The sequence below is a fragment of the Nannobrachium achirus genome (assembly GCF_963921795.1).
Source record: "Nannobrachium achirus genome assembly, chromosome: 13".
NCBI lineage: Eukaryota > Metazoa > Chordata > Actinopteri > Myctophiformes > Myctophidae > Nannobrachium > Nannobrachium achirus.
The window spans coordinates 51,619,636-51,646,398 of record NC_137833.1 but is presented as its reverse complement, the minus strand read 5'-3'; the positions used below and the strand labels follow the sequence as shown (position 1 = coordinate 51,646,398).

The following is a 26,763-nucleotide window of genomic DNA, read 5'->3' as shown; positions in this document are numbered from 1 at the left end:
ACAAATATGCCTTGAGACAAGTTAAAGCTATACTATGTAACTTTTTTAATAAAACAAATCTTAAAATTGTCCTAACTATTAAATCGCTAAAGTTTTAGAACATCCACTCTGTTAATTTCAGCCCCAAAAGCCTTTTCTTTATATGTGTTCTACTGAGCCCTTGTGGCCGTGACCGGGACTGTTTTTCCGGCAAAATTGCTTATCTGCATCATTCTGTACACGTGTCTCCCTACCGGCCAATCACAGCCCAGATCATACACTGCCGGCCAATCACAGCGCATCTTGCGTCTCTTCAGAAAGCTTGCTTTCAACAGCAGTGTTGTTTACGCTGGTCTAGAAGTCTAGCATGTAACTCCCCAATGCCTGTCTGCAGAGGGACACGAGAGACCTCTACGGATGCGTGGCGAGGTATTTTAACTTTAAAAGTACTTATTTGGTCCCCAAAATGATGGTCCAGGTGTTATTTTTTCAAAAGATGCAATGTATTCCATTTTGGGTCACTATACAGTATGTGCTACTATATGTGAGAATCAAACTTGAATGAAACAAGATTCATTTATATTCATAAAGGTCTACCTATGTCATCACGCAGTACGTTTGCATTTACTGTAAGTAACCAGTAAGACTCCCTAATCGGGAGATAAGCGACCGTTGGTCGCTTATCTCCACACACTGCTGACATCAGTATGACATCACACCGTACACAAATGACCCTTATATAAGACCGGCATTGTCTGACCTCACAAGCCCCATATTTGGACACAAACAACATATAACTCCATATGTTAAACAGTTGGTTGCTAGGGTAAAAAACATGGTTGCTATGGTAAACAGCTGGTTGCTAGGGTAAACAGTTGGTTGCTAGGGTAAAAAACATGGTTGCTATGGTAAACAGTTGGTTGCTAAGGTAAAAAAAAACATGGTTGCTATGGTAAACAGTTGGTTGCTAGGGTAAAAAAATGGTTGCTATGGTAAACAGTTGGTTGCTAGGGTAAAAAAACATGGTTGCTATGGTAAACAGTTGGTTGCTAGGGTAAACAGTTGGTTGCTAGGGTAAAACCATGGTTGCTAAGGTGGTTGCTAACACTAACAGACCAGCAACAACAGACTGTTGCCACAGCAACGTACACAAAGGTTTGTGTACACATCACACTGCTGACATCAGATGTCATACTGATGTCAGCAGTGTGATGTCATACTGATGCGGAGATATGAGCAGGGCAAAGGTGTGACGTGTGACGTGACGGACGGCCGGTGGAGGTTTTGATACTAAACTGCAATTAAGATTGCCCTTTTAGGGACGGCCTGGTGAAACTTCTAGAGAATATCCGTGGTTAGCTAGAGCATCGCAGCGGAAGTGGTTTCCTGGTGCCACTTAATATTCCCCATTCATTTTCGCCATAGACTTTTACAAAAATATTTATACCAATTATGTTAAGCCTCGAACCAAGCCATCCAGGATGGCAGTGAATCATGACCATCCAACCTTTGTTTCAATGTAGTATATCAAATAATGTAATATTAAAATATGTTTTCACATAGGATCAAAGGTTGTATGGTCATGATTCACTGCCATCCTGGATGGCTTGGTTCGAGGTTTAACATAATTGTTATAAATATTTTTGTAAAAGTCTATGGTGAAAATTAATGGGGAATATTAAATGGCACCAGGAAACCACTTCCGCTGCGACGCTCTATGGTCCATAGTGTTAGAAGGAGTTCGATTGATCCGGCGCGCCAGCAGAAACTGCTGCGCACCTCTCGTCTGTTGCAAAAAAATTAAAATACAGTTTTGCTACTCAGCAAATCAAAGGTTCCTGTGACGCGAAATGAAAAATAATCTACCGGATGGACACTCTTCCTGGTTGAAGACTGTCCTTACGAAACAGCGCTTCCAACTTCACAGAGCCAAATAACACCCAACGAGACTAATGCTCTGTTAATGCGGTCCTCTGACCTGTGCGGCAGTAGCAACACCGTGACGGCAATGGCGACGACTAAAAAACTTGTTGGGTGCAACGTTGGAAGCGCTGTTTCATAACCAGGAAGAGTGTCTCCGTCCGGTAGATTATTTTTCATTTCGCCCTAGAAATGTATTTTAGGCATGTGGTCCACTAAGTAGAGTAAGCTTTCAACTCACCACAGCAACCTTTGTTTTGGTGTGTAGAAAAACTGTATTTGTTATTTTTGGACCAGACGAGGGGCTTCGCAGGCTTTCTCCTCAGCGCACTGGATGGTTACTGAGAATACTGACAGCGTTAAGGAGAACTCCTTCTAATAATATGGACCAGATCTAATCCGTGGTCATCATATCGGCATACCTAACGATAAATGCAAGAAAAAAATAATAATAATCAATTTCTGTTTATTTTTATACCAAAAGTCCCTCTTAATTACTTCCTGGGAACGAAAAGGTGCTGCGTGATGAAATCGATAAACACCTGTTTGATTCCCATTGCTGCACTCCAAAAATCTACTCCGTTTTGAAATCTTCTTCTTTCGTGAATCATCGCCCTTGATGATTGGTTGACGACATTTTATTTCACAAGATTAATTTTATTCAATATGACATCCAGACGGTGTATTATGTAAACTGAATCTCAAAACATTCTTGGTCAGAATTAAGCAATGTGGTAACAAACATTCTACACAGTGTAGCCGTCTCTCTCCTTTGCAAGCTTGCAGGGTACAAACATACTGTAACACTGCATATACCACCTTAGTTAGGTAAAGTTAGCCGAAAGTTAAACCAATCTGGGAACTAAATCAAAATCAATATCTTTCTTCACAAATGTGTTCATAAAGGTGTCAACTATCACCTCTGAACTTTCTCAATCACAACTCCCTTGGTAGTCCATGGGCCAGACGAGATGTCGGTATCAAAAAGGTGGCAAAGGTTATCATGCATTTTATAAAAGCTCTATATCAGTAGATTATATTTTGGTATGATAACCCTTTCTTAGACCCAGCTAAATTGGTGTTATCAGCCGCTAGAGTTGTTGTCCCATTAACTTTACATTACAGGAAAAAAAGCTAAAAATGAATCTGCATCTGAATCTTTAATTAGCATAAGAGGGGTCCAACTAGGGGGTTTTCATGATGCTGAATCCATTGCAAGCATCTGTTTTGCACAAAAAACATTCATTGGGCTAAAAACTGTCCCACAAGACTATGGTTTAGTGATGAGTCATCACTTTTCACACTGTTGTGGGGGGCGTTTTAGCCCCACGGATGTTTTTCGTGCAAAACAGATGCTTGCAATGGATTCAGCATCATGAAAACCCCCTAGTTGGACCCCTCTTATGCTAATTAAAGCAGATTAATTTTTAGCTTTTTTTCCCCTGTAATGTAAAGTTAATGGGACAACAACTCTAGCGGCTGATAACACCAATTTAGCTGGGTCTAAGAAAGGGTTATCATACCAAAATATAATCTACTGATATAGAGCTTTTATAAAATGCATGATAACCTTTGCCACCTTTTTGATACCGACATCTCGTCTGGCCCATGGACTATGGGGGACTTTGTGGGAGCCAATCAAAGTTGGGGGTATCCCGTGGGCCTGGGATTAAAGGGGGAAAAAATTTAAAATGGCCAATATGAGCGTATGAGGTGTGTAATTAGGGTATTTGGGGGCTGCTGAATCCATTCCAACCAGTAGTTATCAGTAAAAATGACTCCTTGGCCATAAAATAGGCCACAACAAACTACCTTTTTGTGTCCATAGACATAATATTGTCAATTAAAAAAATGGTTGGAGATGGGTAACTATTCAAGATCAGTTGGGTAAGCGCACATCATGACACACAGGATAACATGATACAATCTGACAAGGAACACTCAAAAGGGTTTAAAGCATAGGGACTAACAGGACACAGGTGAACTCGAACGACATGATTGGCTAAGCCTTAGCCAATTAGGCCTATTTTATGGCCAAGGAGTCATTTAAACTGAAAACAAATGGTTGGAATGGATTCAGCAGCCCAAAAATACCTTAATTACACACCCCATAACTTTTGGCTAACTTTACCTAACTACCTGGGGAGAGTGTTTTATGCAGGTCTTACAGTCCGAGTGTATCAAAAAAGCAACTGGGTTAAGGCAGCGGAAGCTTGTGATTGGGGAGGGAGATACACCTAAACAAAGGGATATTTCACTTTCAAAAAAACGTTTGGTCTGTTTATTGTCTAATCAGGCTTTTACGCCCTTTTTAAGTTGCTTGATTCAATATTTAGATATTTGATGTAAATGTTATCAGACCCTCCTCCTGCAGCTAGGACGCCTCCCCATACACACCCATTGTAACTTCAAACTCCATTTTAACAATAGTTGCGTTTCCATAAGCTTATTCGAATTAGGAAGCAAATTATAATTAAGTCGAAAAAAGAAAATGCGCATTTCGCTTGTTTCCATTCACTGATAAAATGCGATTCTTGGAAGATAGTTCATGAAATAAGCGGACAGGCGCTATTTTTCCAGTCAAGTCAGACACATTATTGAACATGCACTCTAACCCAGGGCTCTTCAGCCTATAGATTTCATAAGATAAGAGAGAGAGAGAGAGAAGAAGAGAAGACGCTCCACTCCACAACCCCGCAACAGCATTGAGTACGATAACAGGTGATATACAGTACAAGCTCATCACAGCTTGTTGCGGATGCGATGTGAGCTTGGAGGTCTTCTGTTCTCGGCCGTTCTGTGCACGCGACGCCGTCGCGGAATGGAGAATAATAATGAAGAATGGTTTTACTTTTGAGCACAACTTTGAACGTGTTGGTAACTTGGTACAACCAAGAGGTGGCCGACCCCCACCAGCCCTCCCGCGAGTTCAATGCATTTTAATTCAAAACATAATTCGCTTTAGTGTTTCCATTCACTAATGCGCATTACGTTTTTTCGATAAAGCCTCAAAATCCACCTCCTCCAAGCGCATAAATGTGTTTGCGAATAATGAAAGTTTATTCGAATTTTGAAGTGTTTCCATAAAAAGATTTATGCGCAAAAGCCTTAATGCACAAAAAAAAAAAAAAAAAAAAAAAAAAACGGCTTTATGGACCGCAACTCATGATAAATTCATCAAAAACCCCCATTATTTTTTTCTGGTGACTCATGCATGTCACGCTGCAGCGCCAGACTGCAACCCCAAACTTGCTGCTTCATTACTTTGTCTGTGACTATTTGTTGCCAGCACCAAATCTCCTTTTCATTCTCACACAACCAAACCACATCCTGCTCTGCTAAGTCTCTCTGCCTGCCTCTTATCTGTGCTGCTTTGAGCTCATGTGTTTACTCCCTTCTTTGCTACATGGGACTGCGCTTTACCACACTTCTGTCAAGCTCACTCTTCTTACAATAAACCGTTTCTAAAGGAATACATCTCTCTGAATTCTTATCAATGACAGCCATAATTCAACACAACACCTAGGTTACAGACCCACAATGCTCAGCACAACAGAATCTGTGACACACATAATTCTACACAACACCTATGTTACACATTTGCTCCACCTACATACAGTACCAACATATCTCCTACTACTTCAACAACACCCCATTACAGCTAAACCCCACATTCTCTGGCCCTACCTAAGCAATACATTTGCCACACACATCCCCCTACACTCAGGAACCAATGCCACTTACAGGCCACTTTGTGTATACAACATGCGACCTGACAGTTGCTTTGTATACATGCGACCTGACAGTTGCTTATCTCCCGATTAGGGAGTCTTACTGGTGAATATATCATGATTAAAAGGGAGTTTGCAGTTACAATGGGTGTGTAAGGGGCCCTCCTACTGGGGGAGGTGGACTGATGGCATTTACATGAAATATCTAAATATTGAATCAAGCAAATTAAAAACTGTCCAGGGTGTTCATAAAAGCCTGATTAAATGATAAAATGACCAAAAGCTTTTTTTTTTTTTTGAAAAATATCCCTTTAACCCGTTCCTAACCCTAACCTCAGTAAAACAAAGCTGGCTGCTGAATGCCAAGCTAACCTGGTGAAATGCTAACCTGCTGACGCTGGTGAACTGAATGCTAACCTGGTGAATGTTAGGCCACATTCTCATAATATAATTTGGTTTAGTCGTGCAAATGGGAGGGGTGACGTTGCCACATTCTTGCATATTTAATTGATACGTTTGCCCTCACACTGCACACTGAGTCATCCGAAACAAGGAATCGCTGAGTCCACGTCTGTCCACGGGACATGTATGTATCCAAGCTGCATAATAATGCCTCCTCCATCTCCCTATATGTTTATTAATTCTTCAACTCACAATGTAACCGCCCCCACAAAATTGCGGCACAGGCGTGCGTTAGCCTATTTATCTGCGGTCGGAAACGGGCGATCAAAAAATAAAACCAGCGGCGGCCGGAGGGACTTACCAGCAATAAACCAGACAGCAAATACTTTATGAATATCTACGAAGAGGAGAACGTTAACGTCTCTCTCTCTCTCTCTCTCTCTCTCTCTCTCTCTCCCCCCCCCCCCTCTCTCTCTATCTCTCTGCCCCTCGTCTTGCCCTCCCTGGCGCCCTCTCTCTGCGCTCCGTGCGTAAAGCGTCTCCATTTGGACATGATTTGGCACAGAACGAGAGAGAGAGAGAGAGAGCGCGCAAGCAAGGGCGAGAGACCCTCACATCGGCCTATATTACTGTATATTAGGCCTGACTGTGAGCAACTCCTCACAAATAATACACTATGCGCGATCGAGGGAGCGGAAATTAGCAGAGCAGAAATTAAATCAATGAGGGGAGGGGGCGGGCGGGCGGCCAGCATGGACCTTAGGCTAATGGTCATACATCTAATGAGAGCGGACGGTCTGGAGGGGGATTTAACCTTTTATATATAACTATGGATTTAACCCGCACATGGCTCTATATACCACAATGTTTCATTGCCTGTATTTGAGACGGATGGATTCACACAAACAGTGAAGCGTTTGCTGTAGCGAATCGAAACCACTGTTTTTTTGTGGATTTGCATTCGTTTCTTTGATTTGAAAAAGAATACGGATGCATCTTCACACATGCCCAAACGTTGTGTATTTTCCGACAATACGTTACAGGATTCGTTTTAATCGCAATAAAACGTGCCTGTGTGAATGCCGCCCAAAACTGGTTGGCGTTGGACCAACAGTTAAAGAGGTGGTGCCATGATTTCCCCCCCTCTAAAACATGATTATCAGGTATTATGATTATACTAGGAGAAAGATTTTTTCCAAAAAAGTATACAGAAAGAGTTAGAATTGGGTTTTTATGTGGACACACCCCCAGTTCATTAAGTATGCATGGATGGCATGGTGGGTGGTGAGTGGTGACCCAGCTGATATAGCCACACCCCACAGTGTTGGGTGAATGGTAAATAGGGGAGGAGTTGATTCTGTGATGTCATCTTATCTGTGTTTTTTAACTGACACTTTTCACCACAAGGTGGCAGCCTCCAAGAGAAAACAAACAAATACTAAGAGAATAATCATTTCTAAAAAAAAAAAAAACACATAAGGGGGTCTAATGAAGTACTTTCAACCTCCTAGACACATGAAAAACAGAAAAAGTACAAAACTATGGCACCACCTCTTTAAGCCAGTTGCTTTGATACACTCGGACTGATAGACCTGCAAAAAACACTCTCCCATACCAAGTGAGTGAGTTTCTACCATGCCATCGCCCAAAGGGATGGGACCTTATGATTGGTTCAGAAAAATACAGGCTCCTGTTTCAAACTGAAACTTCAAAATAAAATGATCGAAATAGCCATTGTACCTGAACTTTGGGCACGTTAGATATAAAAATGCATTTTCTTTTGAAACATTTTGGCACATATTGTATATTTCTATATGCTCTAAAAGTGTCAAAAATGTATTATTCATTTCACCAGGTATTTAAAGGTGAGGATAAGCTACATTAGATGGCGCATATAAAATTAATAATACAAGTTATGTCTTTTTATATTTATATAATTTTTATCCCACGTTTTTTGCAACCCATTTTTCACCCAGTGCCAATTATCTAATGTAATCCTGGGCGCTACACTCCCCCTGCCAACCTGGGGAGAGCAACGGACAGACCTCATGCTTCCTTCAATGCATGAGGAGTCCAAGTTGCTTCTTTTCACCAATCAATTTGATGAAACTTTGAAAGAGCACAGATCATGCACAGAGCAAATGTTCTTAAAGAGGCGGTGCCATAGTTTTGTACTTTTTCTGGTTTTCATGTGTCTAGGAGGTTGACAGTACTTCATTAGACCCCCTGGTGTGGTTGTTATGAGCAATTATATATTGCTTTTCTATTTGGGTTTTAGCTGTAGGCTGCCACCTTGTGGGGTCAAACGTGCCGGTCCAAAAACACAGATCATTATTACATCACAGAATTAACCCCTCCCCTAATTACCATTCACCCAACATAAGTGGGTGTGGCTAACTTCAGCTGGGTCACCACCCACCATGACAACCACGCATACCAATGAACTGGTGGGTGTGGCCACATAAAAACATAATTTTAACTCTTTCTGTACAGTTTTTTTGGAAAAAATCTTCCTCCTAGTATAATTATAATAGTAGATAATCATGTTTTAGAGGGGGGAAAATCATGGCACCCGCACTTTGATGTGTGAGTGCGGCCTTGGACGCTGGCTTCTGCGCCCAGGAATGCGGAAGAATGGCTGTCTGTTGATTCTGGAGGTGGGGGGGAGCTTGATAGACGGAAATCCTGCACTGCGCTGCAAGGGATCAAATTGATTGTTCGGGATGTAGAGAACCCAAGATCGCGCTAGCGCGATTGGCTGTTTTCTCAGATGCGCGAGAGATTTGACTGGTCTGTTTTCCAGCAAAGTGCAGGTAAACAGGGACCGCGATTGGCGGGCCAACCTCGACAGAGAAGTCACAGCAGGCGCCACCATGCCCCCCATGCAAGTTATGTCTGTCGTTAAATTGAGATGAACTTAATTATCTTAATGGTTAATGGTCTTTCTCGGACAACCACATCACTGCCACCAGTATGTTTAGTGAAGAATGTATCCAGAGATAATGGCTTCATTTTCATTCTTAACTCATATCCTGCTATCCCCGTCGATCCCGGAGATTTCCCGCTGTACCGCGCTGCCATGCCCGTCGATCCCGGAAATTTAATTAGCTTTAATCATTATGAAACAATTAAAACTATGATCGCGGATTATGGCCGTATCGGAGACTTTAGGCCCGCCTCCTAACTGTATCCGGCCCTATTTCCGGTTTAGACCGGATCTAGGTTTCCGTATCCTGTCTAAGGACCAATCGTAGCTTCCGCCCCATAGGTTTCCGCCGTTTTTTTATTAGGTAGCTGTTTAATTCCACTACCCGCCTGGCATATGATCTGCGCACATATCGTCTGCTATGTGCGCGAACGTGTCCACGTGTTACCATAGCGCACAGCTGGCTTTTTCCAATGTTTTTTCATGTAAACAGTGGCGGATAAGCAGGGATACAGCCTCGCAACGGATATGTCTATTTCAATGTTTTTTTTTTCCGAAAGCTGTCACCGAGTCTACACGTCTACTAGATGAGTCGCACACAGATTGTGCACGATGCGTGCAAGTGCCCATGTTAAGCTTACTACAGCTATGTTTAAAATGGCAGCAAAATTGTTTTATATCCAACTAAATAACTGTCATGATGAGAGAACATTGCACCACAATCACCAACTATTGACCCCGACAGGTGGAGCATACCATTTGTTCATGATAGGGGGAATACAAGTGTTGGGGGAAATAGAACACCTTGAACTTGATCATTTTTATTCTGATTTACATTTTACTATTGTATCATCATTTAATAGAACAATAAACAATTACATAATGTGAACATTTAATAGATTTAGTTAACAAGTTATTGTTATTTTTTTCATTTTGACCAGGGGCTGTAGATGACATACCAATATCACCAGTACCACATCTGAAAAGTGAGTTCTTCTTTTTATTTATCTGTGTTTATAAAATATTCTAATATAAGTGAATCTGAGTTACACTAGCATTGCTGTAACCAGCACCATGAAGCATTTTTGTTTATATGTAATGATAAAACTAAGGAAGATCTAGTCTGTTTTTCAAAAAGCAGCCAGAACATGTCATTCATCTTTGCAGCTGATAAAGTTTCAGAACTGCAGAGAGAGAAAAAAATACATATCGGAATGGGTTTTCTAAGCTCAGAACTTTTGTAATAAAAAATTAGTGTATGGTCACACCGAAGTTTAACTCTACCTATGAGAGTGGATTCTGTCAATGCTTTTCAATGAGAATGGAGTGGTTTCTTGCCATTCGTGGATTTATGGAAAAAAAATATGCTCGGTATGATTGTGCCCTTATCCACTGGGAACTGAATTCCTTCTTATATTTATATTATAAATATACCATCATCCATCATACTTTTTAAATTAAGTCACAACATCTCCTGCCAAAATGACGTCATAATCTCCTGCCAAAACGACGCCAGAATTTGCCATTATAATATTGTTAGATATCTTATCTGATCTTATCTTATCCCTACTACGGTACATTGACGCAACGTCAAAGACCCATGGGGTCCCGAGTCAGCATGTCTGGGGTCTCACAGCACACGGATAGCTTAGTTTGTTGCCTATGTTCTTAGCTGCTTCCCCTGCCGTTACTGTACTTGCACGATGTACAGTTGTACAAAACTTTTTTTTTGTAGAACTGCCGATCCAACCAATATGACCATATTGGGAATAAAGAGACAAGGACTGACAAATACAGAGATCTCCATATATGGGCTCAAAATGGACACGGTAGACAGACAGATACAGAGATCTATTGGCATTGGGCATAAAGGTTCTAGAGATGTACAGTTGTAATAGGGCAAAAATGTGTTTTTCCAAAATCTTCCTGATCCATGTTGATGACATGAGCGTAGACATACTGTGTAGTGATTTTCGTGATTTTAGGGCAAAATCTGTTGGAGCAGTGTCCAAAAATGTGTTTTTAAAAATCGGCCTGGAGGTGGGGCTATATGGGACAGATTCATGTTGATGGGATGAGTGTAGAAGACATACTGTGTACCGATTTGCGTGATTTTAGGGCAAAAATTTTAGGAGCAGTGTCCAAAAATGTGTTTTGCAAGAATCGGCCTCATGGTGGCGCTAGAAGAGGGCCATGTGAGAAATGAGAGGTGGGGTCTCCGCGCCGCCAAGGCGGACGAATAGGTACCGGCCCCGGCTGTCCCGGTCGCTCCTAGCCGGAGTTACGGCATTTTATGTGAGCTGCAGTGTAGGGGGTCCTCCACTGGGGGCGCCACCACTTTTGCATCCGTTCTGGAGCACCAGGAGTCGGTGGTCCCCGGGAATTCCCCGTGAGCAGCCCCGTTGGGGTGGTCATTTGGTCAGTTTAGCACATTTGGTCATTTTTTACATCTGGGGGTCCCCCAGGGACCTGGGGGTCCCTGGAGCTCCGGGGGTCCTTGGAGGTTGTAGTTTGGTAGGTAAGGAGTGTGTGTGCAAAATTTGGCATGGATCGGGGCAACGGTTGCGGAGATATGAGCAGGGCAAGAGTGTGACGTGTGACGTGTGACTGACGGACTGACGGACTGACTCACTGACGGACAGCCTGTGGAGGTTTTGGTAGTAAATGCGACCTACGGTCGCAATAAAACATTATTGATGACTTAATGGCTGTTGGTTTAATTGATCGTTTCTTGTAATAGTGTCTCTACGAGGCGATTGAACACTGCTGCAGTGCATATGCAAACATTTTTGTAACACAGAGGTATTAGAGTAGAGAAAAACAGATCTCCGAACTCAGTGCTTTGTGTAACTTAACACCAGTAAGACTCCCTAATCGGGAGATAAGCGACCGTAGGTCACTTATCTCCACAAATAGGGCAAAAATGTGTTTTTCCAAAATCTTCCTGATCCATGTTGATGACATGAGTGTAGACATACTGTGTAGTGATTTTCGTGATTTTAGGGCAAAATCTGTAGGAGCAGTGTCCAAAAATGTGTTTTTAAAAATCGGCCTGGAGGTGGCGCTATATGGGAGAGATTCATGTTGATGGGATGAGTGTAGACATACTGTGTACCGATTTGCGTGATTTTAGGGCAAACATTTTAGGAGCAGTGTCCAAAAATGTGTTTTGCAAGAATCGGCCTCATGGTGGCGCTAGAAGAGGGCATTGTGAGAAATGAGGGGTGGGGTCTCCGCGCCGCCAAGGCGGACGAATAGGTACCGGCCCCGGCTGTCCCGGTCGCTCCTAGCCGGAGTTACGGCATTTTATGTGAGCTGCAGTGTAGGGGGTCCTCCACTGGGGGCGGCACCACTTTTGCATCCGTTCTGGAGCACCAGGAGTCGGTGGTCCACGGGAATTCCCCGTGAGCAGCCCCGTTGGGGTGGTCATTTGGTCAGTTTAGCACATTTGGTCATTTTTTACATCTGGGGGTCCCCAAGGGACCTGGGGGTCCCTGGAGCTCCGGGGGTCCTTGGAGGTTGTAGTTTGGCAGGTAAGGAGTGTGTGTGCAAAATTTGGCATGGATCGGGCCAACGGTTGCGGAGATATGAGCAGGGCAAGAGTGTGACGTGTGACTGACGGACTGACTCACTCACGGACAGCCTGTGGAGGTTTTGGTAGTAAATGCGACCTACGGTCGCAAGAACAACAAATCTCCGGCAGGCTTAAATGTGTCGCATTGTGAGCTTGTACATTTTTGGTACTCAAAGATTGGCAAAAATAGATTTGGATTACTTCCAGTAATAAATATTATACGTCTTTTTTGTTCTCGTGTGTATATAATATATATATATATATATTCCCCTTTAAGCTCAGTTGCTGTTGTCTTAATTGCACCGATCTTATGTCTACAGAAAAAAGGAGAAGGCGTAAAAGAAGACAAGAATGCAATAAGGATAGCAATATGAGGATGCCAGAGGTCACATTTAGAGAAGAGACAGAAGCACCATCAGTTGTCAGGAGAAGGAATATCACAGAGGGCCGTCCTCAAAGTTGTGAGTAGGCCTATCAATATAAACTAAAAATAAACTAAATATGGATAACATGTAACACATTACAATTTATAATTTAGCATTTAGCAGTGCACCATCTTAATCCAGAGCGATATACAATAAGTAAGGTAATATATCAGTACATCAGCATCAATACATCAAATGCAAAGAAATAGGCTAATCTAAGAAGAAAAGAAATGCTATTTATGACATTATACATTGTCATTCTAAATGTCTTGTGGTCTGTTGTCCTCTGTTCCAGTCAGTGGTGAAACAGAAGGACCATCTGAGACAGGTTTATATCGCAGGTCTGACAAGGTCGATGAGCAGTCGATTCAGTCACACAAGTCATCTCTTAATCTCTCCAACTCTTCAATAAACAGCAAACAGCAGGTGGGTTGCAACATTTCAGCCAATCAGGAGAGAGTACCGATTCATCTAGTTCCAATTTTGTCTGTTCATAGTCATCACTTCCAATTTCACTTGATTAATCTGTATCCTGTCTGAGCTTTCAATCCTTATCGGATAAAATCAGAATCAGAATGGCTATTTAACACTAAAATCACTTATCCTACCTTTAGTTACTAAGCAATTATTCAAGTTGGTGGAGATTGAGAGAACTGTTTCCAATATACTTATAGAGAAATTATTGCGACCGTTAGGTCGCAGTTACAATGTACTCCTATACTATCCAAACCTCCACCGGCTGTCAGTCCGTCCTTCCGTCCCTCTGTCAAGTCACACGTCACACCACCGTTGCCCCGATCCATGCCAAAATTTCCGCACAAACTCTTTGCCTGCCAAACCAGAACCTCCAGGGACCCCCGGAGCTTCAGGGACCCCAAGTGACCCCCAGAGACCCCCTGGCGCTACCGCCAAAAAGTGCAAAAATGACCACCCCAACGAGGCTGCTCACGGGGAATTCCTGGGGACCACTGACTCCTGGTGCTCCAGAACAGATGCAAAAGTGGTGGCGCCCCCAGTGGAGGACCCCCGCCACTGCAGCACACATAAAATGCCGTAACTCGGGCTAGGAGCGACCGCGAGAGCCGGGGCCGGTACCCATTTGTCCTCCTCTGCGGCGCGGAGACCCCACCCCACCCCTTATTTCTCCACAAGACACATTTTGCACACTGCTCCTACAGATTTTGCCCTAAAATCACGCAAACCGGTACACAGTATCTCTACAGTCATGTCATCAGAAATCATCTTTCCCATCTAGCGCCACAATCTGGAGGATTTTTGAAAAACAATTTTTTTGGACACTGCTCCAACAGATTTTGCCCTAAAATCACACTAATCGCTACACAGTATACAGTATCTACAGTCATGTCATCAGAATGCATCTGACCCATCTAGCGCTACCATCTGGAAGATTTTTGAAAAACTCATTTTTGGACAGTTCTCTTACAGAATTTGCCCTAAAATCAAGCAAACCGGTACACGGTATCTCTACAGTCGTGTGCAGTTTGTTTGAGGTACCAGTAAGATTGGGAATGGAGCGCTTGTTTTACTTCACCTTATGGGGCAGTCCCTGGAAGAAGCTGATGTCATAGGGGAGCTGCTCTGTGGTAGAGCATTTGACTGCATTTGTCTGACGTCTCATTGTTCCTCCATTGTTCTCATTAGTCCAACACTGGTGAATGCTAACCTGGTGAATGCTACTATGCCTAAACCTAAACCTAATCCTAACCCTAACCTCAGTAAAACTATGCCTAAACCTAACCTTAACCCTAACCTCAGTAAAACTATGCCTAAACTAGGGCTGCACGGTTAATCGTTTTCAAACCGAAATCGCGATGTGAAATCTCGCGATTAGCGAATCGCAAAGTCCGCGGTTTTGGCGATTTTCTGCGAAGTTGACTTCCCAAGCACTATGCGGACGTTTTAATTTTAGAAATCCGTTCATAATTGACTCTCAATGATCAAATCATGCTTCCTAAATACCCGCGCATCGCTGCACCGCGGATTAGCCAACATTACGGGTTGCTCCAATCTCCTCAGAGCAGGAGAGGAGCCAAGCCAAGGCATGACACTGTCTGTCTAACAGCACGTAACAGTGTATTTCCCTTCCAACGGAGGAGTAGGCCTACTCCATGGCTACAGGTAGTGAATGTTCTGGTAATCATTATAAATATAACATCCTTAAATCCTTGTGCATATAGATTAGATCCCGTTTGTCGTAAACTGAAAGTGAAAGTAATTTCTGTGCAACTGCTGCGGCGGCCCCTCCTCCTCCGTCCCCCGCACACATGTGAAACTTAATGGTGTGTGTCTTAGGGTGCATTTTTTTGCCTTGATGAAACTTAAGCAAGGCAGCGACATACAGTACTTTCTTCCTTGACAATAATGAGAGGCAGACAAAACCATTACTGACATTTTGCTGAATATAAAAACGTTTTATATTGCTAATAAGCAAAGTAAAAGGGAATCTTTTGGAAATATAATTGAACTGAATCAAACCATTTGCCAATTTGCCTAGTTAGTGATAATCAATTCATTTTTAAATGTAATCACACAATAAATATTCAAGGAAGCTTAAATGATGTTCTTTGGTTAAATAATTTCCTTGACAATGAGAGGCATTATTACTGAGATTTTTCTAAATATAAAAACGTTTTATATTGCTAAAGCAAAATAAAAGGTAATCTTTTGGAAATATAACTGAACTGAATCAAACCATTTACATGATTGCCAATTAGCCTAGTTAATAATAATCAATTTATTTTTTAAATGTATTACACAATAAATATTCAACGGAAGCTTGACCTAAGGTAGTGAAATGATTTTCCTATGGTTAAAATTATTTATTATATCATCCTTTTAACAAACAGAAAACTATCACTTATCCTACCTTGAAATAAATATATAAATACAGGGGTTAAGGTTCTCCGTCCTGGGGATGGATTTCCGTCCTGAGGAGTCCCTAGGGGCCATTTATGAGATTGAGGCAGATTTGCCAAAAAAGAGAAAACAAAAAATGGGGGTGGGGGGGTGTAGCCATGGCCGTGATGTTAATAACATGACCGAAATCGTCAAAATGCAGCATAATACTTGCTAGTCAAGTCAAAATAAATTTCCGTCTTAGGATTTTTTTTTTTGCTTTAGCCCCTGTAAATATACAATAATATAAAATAAAATCGCAATCGCAATATTAGTCAGAAAAATCGCAATTAGGTTTTTTCCCAAAATCGTGCAGCCCTAGCCTAAACCTAACCCTAATTAGTCCCCCCAGGAATCTGCGGAGAAAAAGTCTTGATTCCGCGGAGAACAATCCTGATTCTGCAGAATTCTGCAGAGAACAATTCTTCATTCCGCAGACATTCAAAAACAACCTAAAATGTCCAGTTTCAAGCTAAAAATGATATAGTCAAGTAAAACCCTTCATGAAATAGCTACAATTAATTTTAATTAGTGGTTAGAATAATCGAATATTCGAATAATCATTTTTGAGAATAAAAATCTAATATTAAATCTATTCTTTTTTTTAATTGTTATTGTTTTTAATAATTACTTTCTGTTGCAAAGACTATATTGCCATCCAAACCATGCCCATAGTAACCACATTTTAGAAGATAGCCTACCTACTACCTAGTATGGGTGTAATATTTATTTATTCTCTTCTGCATTAGCATTGTTATTGCCAGGACCATAGAGGCATAGAGAGGAATATAGTTCAGGACACAGTTTCTGTCAGGAATGTGGGACCATCCAGCATCAGTGCTAGCAGGAGGGAAGCTAAGTTATTCCCCCAGGCTCTGTATGAGGTGGCCACTGGCCAGACCATGTAAAATCGTTTTATAATAGTAGTAATAACTACTCCCGCCGCTCTGCTGCCACTCGCGACTGTTATTCTGTGGACGTCAGAAAAGTCTGCGAATGGCCGAGAAATCTGCATGTGATCGCGAATTCTGCGATAAATTCCGTGATCGCGGAATCGCGGGTTCCTGGGGGGACTACCTAATCCTAACCCTAACCTCAGTAACACTATGCCTAATCCTAACCCTGGCCTAACCTCAGTATTTGTAGTAGCACCGCTTGCTCCACCTTGTGCCCAAAAACGAGCGCTCCTGGTCTCAATCTTATTGAACCTCAAACAAACTGTGACACACATATATATATATATATTTATATATATATATATATATATATATATATATATATATATTAGGGCTGATCTCGATTAGTCGACTAATCGATAAAAATGGGTCTTAGTCGACTAACAATCTCTTAGTCCATTATTTTTTTTTTCTTTTTTTGCATGATTCAACTGAGAGATTGTCCTAATTTGCTTGGGAGAAATAGGATATATATCCTATCGAGGTATTTATGAATGATAAGCAGGTACATAATTGTAAACACTAATAACAATTAGAACATTATATTTGGGACTGAAGACGATTTGAAAGTAGTAGGTTATAGAAAATGAAAAACGTCATCTTGCATATAAGGGGATTATCTAGGCTACAATCACGCGTCCGTGGCTGGCTGCATTCGTAATGATTTTTCAACAAGGCGTTGTGTCATTGTCGGATTAACTTGTTTACTGCCATAGACATAGATTGACAAGAGTCCTTACATAAGCCATCCTGCCAAAGAGTAGTTTGACGTCCACTGTTGGCCACTAGAGGGTGCTGTTCACCAAGCTATGCAGTCAGGCTTAGTGCCTGGGTGCTCTACAGCATTGATACTCAAACCAGCTTAATATCCTCGAAGTCACACATCCAACAAGCTTTAAACTGAGCCAATTGGATCTTCTGTTCCAGAGATAATGGCCAAAACGTTTTTTTTTTTCTTTTTTTTTTTTTTACCAGTGACTAATTAGCATATCCAAAATGACATTGTAGACCTAATGCAAATCAAATGAAAGAGAGATGTACTGTAGCTCTACTTAACGACTGCATCATTAGCCAGATAATCTATTTGTGGTAGATTGTTTGATTTTACATAACCATAACCATAACCTTAGCCATTTGTGTTGTAGTCATAAATTATAAATAGCATTGTGAAGCAATTGAAAGAAAGTTATCAAGTAATGTCATTTTATCAACTGGCCCGTGGCCCTTTGAAATTTTTGTAATGTGGCCCACAAGTTCAGAAGTTTGAGTATCCCTGCTCTACAGCATTGCAGGTGTTGTCAATGACATGATCGCGCGCGCGCGCGTGCGTGTGTGTGTGTGTGCGTGCGTGCGTGCGTGCGTGCGTGCGTGCGTGCGTGCGTGCGTGCGTTGTGTGTGTGTGAGAGAGGCACACACAATTTTGACTAATTTTGTAAAAAAACTTCTGGAGCAGCCTGCATTCAACAACATATCAAAACTGGACAATTATTTTTCCTAATTCTATGACATCAATGTAAACCTTTGATGGCCGGATTGGATCGAATTATTTTATTCTATAATTTTTCAAAAGTAATGATGTAAAGCATGGCAGAGAGAGAGAAATAAAGAAATAAATAAAGCTGGCAATAAACAAGTGTTAAGAGCCGGTGGGCTCTAAACCGGTGGATCAGTAAAACATGTTCTTCAGAATACAGAGCAAAATGCATTTCAATAAAAGAGGATAACGTTGATGCAAAATGATTTATTACAGATTGAATAATGAAATACATTTTGGCGATTAGACGCCATTAACATTAAAAAATATATGATTAACTTTTAATTAACATTATACATATAAGATTAGATTTAATTGGGAGAGACCCCCATGGAGTCCATACTATGGAGCCAGAACAGTCTCATAATTCACAAATGCATACCTCCAGTTTTGTAATTTTTGAAATTTTGTGTTTCCACATTTTGAACTCACATGCCCAGATTTGAAACTCACAAGGTCAGATTCTTGTGTATTTTGTATCTGTGATTTGTATCTGTGTTTTGTATTTGTGTTTTGTATCTGTGATTTGTATTTGTGATTTGTATTTGTGTTTTGTATTTGTGTTTTGTATTTGTGATTTGTATCTGTGATTTGTATCTGTGATTTGTATTATTATTTGTTATTTGCATCTCTGATTTTTATCTGTGATTCAAATCCACACAATACAAACACAAATCACAGGTACAAATCACAGATACAAATCACAAATACAAAACACAAACACAAAACACAGATACAAATCACAGATACAAAACACAGATACAAATCACAAATACAAAACACAAACACAAATCACAGATACAAATCACAGATACAAATCACAAATACAAAACACAGACACAAAACACAGATACAAAACACAGAACAGATACAAAACACAAATACAAAACACAAACACAAAACACAAATACAAATCACAAATACACATCATATAAATCCACAGATCATGCACGTCTGCTGTGAGGTAATTTTTTCCGCCACTAGGGGGAGCTGTGCAGTGGATTTTTTTTTACAGTGGATCTGTTTTGCAGTGACTTTATGAGACTCAGTCTGACGGGTTGCCATGTCCGCTTATTATAAGCGACTTTATTATTACCATTATTATTATTAATATTAATAGTAATTCTTCATCTCCAGAGGCGAGGCCGACCGAGGGGCCTCTGGAGTCGGGGTCTGACCACCCGGGGACCCCCTGGAGCCCTGGGGACCCCCCGGGGACCCCCTGCTATCTAGTCCCATGTATTTAAAAAATGTTCGGCTCTACAATGGTTTCAATGGGAGGGCCGACATTTTTTTGGGGAAATCCGGGACTTAACCCGCACGGACACCCTCCAGGGGGCCCAGGGACCCCCGCAAAATTATAGCGCCGCCTAACGGCGGCGCGCCGCCACTGCAGCGCACATAAACTTCCATAACTCGGGCTAGGAGCGACCGTTCGAGACGGGACCGGTACCCACACGTCCGGCTCGGGACCCCGGAGCCGGCCGTGCCACTGCGCCGCCTTGCGGCCGACGCCAAACAGGAAGTGCCTCTATATCTCATGAACCGTTTGTCGTACAGACGCGTGGGTGGCGTCATATGACTTGATTAAGAGTCCTTGACCTTAATTGGTGCAACAGGAAGTGCCCTTCGCCAAACAGGAAGTGCCTCTATATCTCATGAACCGTTTGTCGTACAGACGCGTGGGTTGCGTCATATGACTTGATTAGGAGTCCTTGACCTTAATTGGTGCAACAGGAAGTGCCTTTCGCCAAACAGGAAGTGCCTCTATATCTCATGAACCGTTTGTCGTACAGACGCGTGGGTGGCCTCATATTACTTGATTAGGAGTCCTTGACCTTAATTGGTGCAACAGGAAGTGCCTTTCGCCAAACAGGAAGTGCCTCTATATCTCATGAACCGTTTGTCGTACAGACGCGTGGGTGGCCTCATATTACTTGATTAGGAGTCCTTGACCTTAATTGGTGCAACAGGAAGTGCCCTTCGCCAAACAGGAAGTGCCTCTATATCTCATGAACCGTTTGTCGTACAGACGCGTGGGTGGCCTTATATTACTTGATTAGGAGTCCTTGACCTTAATTGGTGCAACAGGAAGTGCCCTTCGCCAAACAGGAAGTGCCTCTATATCTCATGAACCGTTTGTCGTACAGACGCGTGGGTGGCCTCATATTACTTGATTAGGAGTCCTTGACCTTAATTGGTGCAACAGGAAGTGCCCTTTGCAAAACAGGAAGTACCTCTATATCTCATGAACCGTTTGTCGTACAGACGCGTGGGTGGCCTCATATTACTTGATTAGGAGTCCTTGACCTTAATTGGTGCAACAGGAAGTGCCCTTTGCAAAACAGGAAGTACCTCTATATCTCATGAACCGTTTGTCATACACGTTTGGGTGGTGTCATATGACTTGATTAAGAGTCCTTCAGCTTAATTGGTTTAACTAGCCCTGCATCCTCTTCTGATGGCTGCTGCCCCTTTTGACGTGGGTAGAGCTGCAAGGGCCCGGTCATCATTGCTGAAGGACTCTTAATCAAGTCATATGACACCACCCACACGTGTACGACAAACGGTTCATGAGGTATAGAGGTACTTTCTGTTTGGCAAAGGGCACTTCCTGTTTGACGAAGGAAGCACCAATTAAGGTTAAGGACTCTTAATCAAGTCTTATGACACAACCCCCGCGTCTGTACGACAAACGGTTCATGAGATATAGAGGCACTTCCTGTTTGGCGAAGGAAGCACCAATTAAGGTTAAAGGAGTAGTTCACCCCCAAAATGAGTTCAATAATATTTTTTGGTTTTTGTCACATTCCTAAGACAACATTTTGATTCGAGTAAATTTACCCCCATTGATTCCGGATGGTGACCCGTTTCGTAACGGGTCACCATCCGGAATTAAAGGGGGGTACATTTATTGTTATCACATTTATGTCTTAGGAATGTGACAAAAAACAAAAAATATTATTGAACTCTACTCTCCATGGCCTGAGTAATCAATAGAAAAAATTTCATTTTGGGGGTGAACTACTCCTTTAAGGACTCTTAATCATGTGATATGACGCCACCCACGCGTCTGTACGACAAAAGGTGCATGAGATATAGAGGCACTTCCTGTTTGGCGAAGGGCACTTCCTGTTGCACCAATTAAGGTCAAGGACCCTTAATCATGTGATATGACGCCACCCACGCGTCTGTACGACAAACGGTTCATGAGATACAGAGGCACTTCCTGTTTGGCGAAGGGCACTTCCTGTTGCACCAATTAAGGTCAAGGACTCCTAATCAAGTAATATGAGGCCACCCACGCGTCTGTACGACAAACGGTTCATGAGATATAGAGGCACTTCCTGTTTGGCGAAGGGCACTTCCTGTTGCACCAATTAAGGTCAAGGACTCCTAATCAAGTAATATGAGGCCACCCACGCGTCTGTACGACAAACGGTTCATGAGATATAGAGGCACTTCCTGTTTGGCGAAGGGCACTTCCTGTTGCACCAATTAAGGTCAAGGACTCCTAATCAAGTCATATGACGCAACCCACGTGTCTGTACGACAAACGGTTCATGAGATATAGAGGCACTTCCTGTTTGGCGAAGGGCACTTCCTGTTGCACCAATTAAGGTCAAGGACTCTTAATCAAGTCATATGACCCCACCCACGCGTCTGTACGACAAACGGTTCATGAGATATAGAGGCACTTCCTGTTTGGCGTCGGCCGCCAGGCGGCGCAGTGGCACGGCCGGCTCCGGGGCCCCGAGCCGGACGTGTGGGTACCGGTCCCGTCTCGAACGGTCGCTCCTAGCCCGAGTTATGGAAGTTTATGTGCGCTGCAGTGGCGGCGCGCCGCCGCTAAGCGGCGCTATAATTTTGCGGGGGTCCCTGGGCCCCCTGGAGGGTGTCCGTGCGGGTTAAGTCCCGGATTTCCCCAAAAAAATGTCGGCCCTCCAATTGAAACCATTGGAGAGCCGAACATTTTTTAAATACATGGGACTAGATAGCAGGGGGTCCCCGGGGGGTCCCCAGGGCTCCAGGGGGTCCCCGGGTGGTCAGACCCCGACTCCAGAGGCCCCTCGGTCGGCCTCGCCTCTGGAGATGAAGAATTACTATTAATATTAATAATAATAATGGTAATAATAAAGTCGCTTATAATAAGCGGACATGGCAACCCGTCAGACTGAGTCTCATAAAGTCACTGCAAAACAGATCCACTGTAAAAAAAATCCACTGCACAGCTCCCCCTAGTGGCGGAAAAAATTACCTCACAGCAGACGTGCATGATCTGTGGATTTATATGATGTGTATTTGTGATTTGTATTTGTGTTTTGTGTTTGTGTTTTGTATTTGTGTTTTGTATCTGTGTTTTGTGTCTGTGTTTTGTATTTGTGATTTGTATCTGTGATTTGTATCTGTGATTTGTGTTTGTGTTTTGTATTTGTGATTTGTATCTGTGTTTTGTATCTGTGATTTGTGTTTGTATTTTGTGGATTTGAATCACAGATAAAAATCAGAGATGCAAATAACAAATAATAATACAAATCACAGATACAAATCACAGATACAAATCACAAATACAAAACACAAATACAAATCACAAATACAAATCACAGATACAAAACACAAATACAAAACACAGATACAAATCACAGATACAAAATACACAAGAATCTGACCTTGTGAGTTTCAAATCTGGGCATGTGAGTTCAAAATGTGGAAACACAAAATTTCAAAAATTACAAAACTGGAGGTACGCATTTGTGAATTATGAGACTGTTCTCGCTCCATACTAGACGCTGGTGGTGGCAGTGCAGGTGAACCTCCGTCTTAACTCTTGACGAAGGAGACTAGGTGGAGTTGGGGATGGAGGTGGGTTGCTTGTTGCATGCTGAAAAAAGAATGACAAGGTTCAGAGGCAGTGGAGGTATTTAAAAGCGGAGTCCATTCGCCTGATTGGCTGACTGCAGATTGGCTAGAAGTGCACACCCTATCTGAGTGTGGCAATTTAGATCTTTTTATTGAACTTAGGACAAAGCTACATTAGTGTTTTTCACTTTTTAGCCATATGAACATGCAGTTCAGATGTTGAAGAAGGTTTTTATTCCAACAGATTAGAGTCATTAAATGGTTACCATTAGTTTGCAAACATGCCTGTTTTCTGAGACTTTACACAGATAGGGTAGATTTTTTTTCACCACCTGTTTTTTCATAATCCTTGAAGGGTATATTTTAAGATTCTGCCAGGTGCCAAGCTAGAAATCTTCCTATGGGCTTTCTTACACAAATCCAGACTTAAACCCCAAGATGGAAACAATAGAAACAAGCAAAACCGAGACAAATTAACCTATTTCTCGATACAATTTGTACCCAATAAAGTGGTTATTATTAAGATTCAAGCACATCTTTACTCTATTACAGGACAAAAACTGCCAAAAAATCGTCATAGAAAGTACGCAGAGACCTACATCACAGCTCATGTCACGCCCCATACAAGGAGATATACACGTGTGTCAAGCTTGATACAAAGCGAAGTGAGGACCACTCACTTCTGTAACTTACTCACCATGTTAGTTGTGGGCTTGCTACAGAAGCAGCGAGATATACTATAGTTGTTCTCACTATTTATGGACCATATTCTCCTCAAAACTTTGGCACCTATCTACTCCTACATACACACCTAGAAACGCCATTCAAACTTTAAAGCTATACTGTGTAAGTTGCTAAACTAGTGGTCAGTAGCGGTATTGCTTTTTTCGGCCGTTTTTCGCCCGGAGTCGTCGCGGACCACCGCCGCGGACCACCGGAGGATGCATTTTGCATCATCAGTGATGCGTTTTGCATCATATGATGCAAAATGCATCACTAGTACATGCTGAAATACTAAAATATCTCAAAAAACAGATTGAACACAAAAAATAACTCAGGATTGTGTTGATCGTGTCCCAAACAACAATAAAATAAGATAGTGTTGTCCCAGAGGTGAAGTTGCCCTTTAAGCACATGACTTTTCTAGTGGGGAGAGAGAAGGACACATGAGGAATGACCCATGTTTTTTTTAAGGCACAGCGATGCTGCAAAGTATCTACACATTTACTCAAGTACTAATACAAGTGCTTACAATATAGTACAATTTTGAGGTACTTTTACTTTACTTTGTATTTAGTTTTACTTCTACTCCACTTCAATTACAGCATTTGACAGCTTTAGTTACTTTGCATACTTTTCATGTATACTGTGACTGTGATTCTAAATATATATATATTTTTTTAACACACAGCAAAGGGAATACGATGGAGTGGTCCTTGTCTACAAGGATCTGCAAAGTACTGGCAACAACAGTCACACTTTCCGCATTTATCTCGTCTCCAGCTCAAAACAGTACATCAAAGTGAGCAGGACACCAAAAACGAAACAAAAAGATTACATCTGTGCTTCTACTTTAGCATTGAACTATATATATGTGTGTGTGTGTGTGTGTGTGTGTGTGTGTGTGTGTGTGTGTGTGTGTGTGTGTGTGTGTGTGTGTTAGGGCTGTGAAAATTTGCCAAAAATAGCATTTGAATATTCGCCCGAAAATCCACCGTTGATTCGAATAAATTCGAATATTCGAAAATATCGAATAATTCGAAGCATTCGCACTTCGAAGCTGTTTATTCTAGACAGTCGCTTCTATCGCTTTACTGTGTGCAGGTCCGCGTTGGTCAGGGACATGCAAAGAATGTTAAGAGAGGCAGGGGCTGACATTTCTAAAAGGGCCTTTTGGTGGACAATTCTCTGTTAAAAGGGCAGGGGCTCAAGCCCCGTTTGATGTCTGTGTGCACGTGCCTGCGTTGGTAAAAGCAAGAGCATAATCGGATCGTCGTTCGTTGCGAAGCGTCACAGCAGCTGTGATTGAGGTGGAACAGCCACAACATGAAACGAGCAATTATAATCACACCAATGGATTATGTTTTGGTTTGAACCAAATTAGGTACCGGTAGTCTACAAGAGCAGTGTGAGTGACGGAGGGAGTTTTACCATGGCTGCGTGCGAGGAGACTGACTCGGTGAGAGAAGAAATCCATGCTTTTTTGTATTGTGTTTTCGGTGGAAAAGTCTCGTTCCTTCCCGTCACTACCAAATGAGTCGCCCGTTTCAGCTTGACTCGTTAATCAATGTTAGCATGCACAGGCTCAGGCACTGTCCCTCACACACAGTGTGCTTTGCACCCTGTCAAGCTGCACCTGTGTGTGAGGCACACTGTGTGGGAGGGACAGTGTGAGTGAAGGGAAAGTTTAGCAGCTGGAGGTTTATTCTTCGCTGTATGACGGTGTCGCTAAATAGGCACCCTTAATTTACAAGCTCACAACGTATTGGATCAGCGACGTATTGTGGACTTGTAGATCAGCCCACTTTTGCAGCAGCGAATGGAGACTTCTGCCTTGCGAGACCAGCCACCTTTTAACGTTCCATGCGCCCAGAATCTCGCGAGAAGTGCGGTAGATTTGTTTTAATTAAATATAAATTAATTCGAAGCTCAATTTTTTTACTTTCGAATATTCTTTTATTGTTATCATTCGAACGAATATTCGAATATCGAATATTCTTTCACACCCCTAGTGTGTGTGTGTGTGTGTGTGTGTGTGTGTGTGTGTGTGTGTGTGTGTGTGTGTGTGTGTGTGTGTGTGTTACCAGTGAGATTTGGACCGCTTGTTTTGTAGTTCACCTTATGGGCAGTGCTTGCTCCACCTCATGTCCAAAACTGAGCGCTCCTAGTGTCAATCTCACTGAATCTCAAAAACACTGTGACACAGCTCTCTCTCTCTCTCTCTCTCTCTCTCTCTCTCTCTCTCCTCTTCTCTTCTCTTCTCCTCTCCTATCTCTCTCTATCCACCTCTTTTCCTTGTGTGGCAGGAAGTAGATGAGGAGTGTGAGAAGGAACATTTCAGTAGAGTTGTCAAGCCTCCTAACTGTACACTGGTAGAGAGGAAGTACTATCTCATGAGTGACCCAAAAGGTGAAATTCACCCTGAGGTATGTTTTTCTGAGTGCTCCTTTTACTTTATGGCAGCTGCATGTTTAGATGTTAACATGTATTTATTATATATTTATATTAATATATGAATGTGTGACGCAAGATCATTATTGATATTATGCATCTGAGCAGGACGTGTTATTCAAGCTGGCACCAAGTGTGTACAAAGGCTACTTTGAAGCATACTATGAGCAGCCACCTCCATTCACATTTTATCTCAAAGTGAGAGGCACTGATGTTACTACATGGTCTGCAACCATTCGGCAAGGTACCTAAGTATACAATCACTTGTCTACTTGAATGTCTGTTTATTTGCAGATACAGATCATGTTCATAACTTTGTATGTAATTAACGATAATTCCTATCTTTTGTTCTCCTGTCAGATGACTTGA

The 26,763-nt window shown here is 42.1% G+C and overlaps 2 protein-coding genes across 2 annotated transcripts in view; one reads left to right on the top strand and one right to left on the bottom strand.

Annotated features, from left to right (window-relative positions):
* The window catches only part of cdhr1a (cadherin-related family member 1a), a gene marked incomplete at both ends in the record, with an annotated part of 85,526 nt that overhangs the window by 56,101 nt on the left and 2,662 nt on the right, over positions 1-26,763 (bottom strand). The gene's annotated exons all lie outside the window — the stretch shown is intronic.
* LOC308296710 (uncharacterized protein) lies at positions 342-26,763 on the top strand (the record flags this gene model as incomplete). Its single annotated transcript, XM_080740038.1, has 6 exons — positions 342-408; positions 9,900-9,944; positions 12,853-12,993; positions 13,253-13,383; positions 26,250-26,369; positions 26,755-26,763. The coding sequence occupies exons 1-6, from the start codon at positions 360-362 to the stop codon at positions 26,761-26,763; spliced, it is 495 nt and encodes a 164-aa protein (XP_080596164.1). The 5' UTR covers positions 342-359.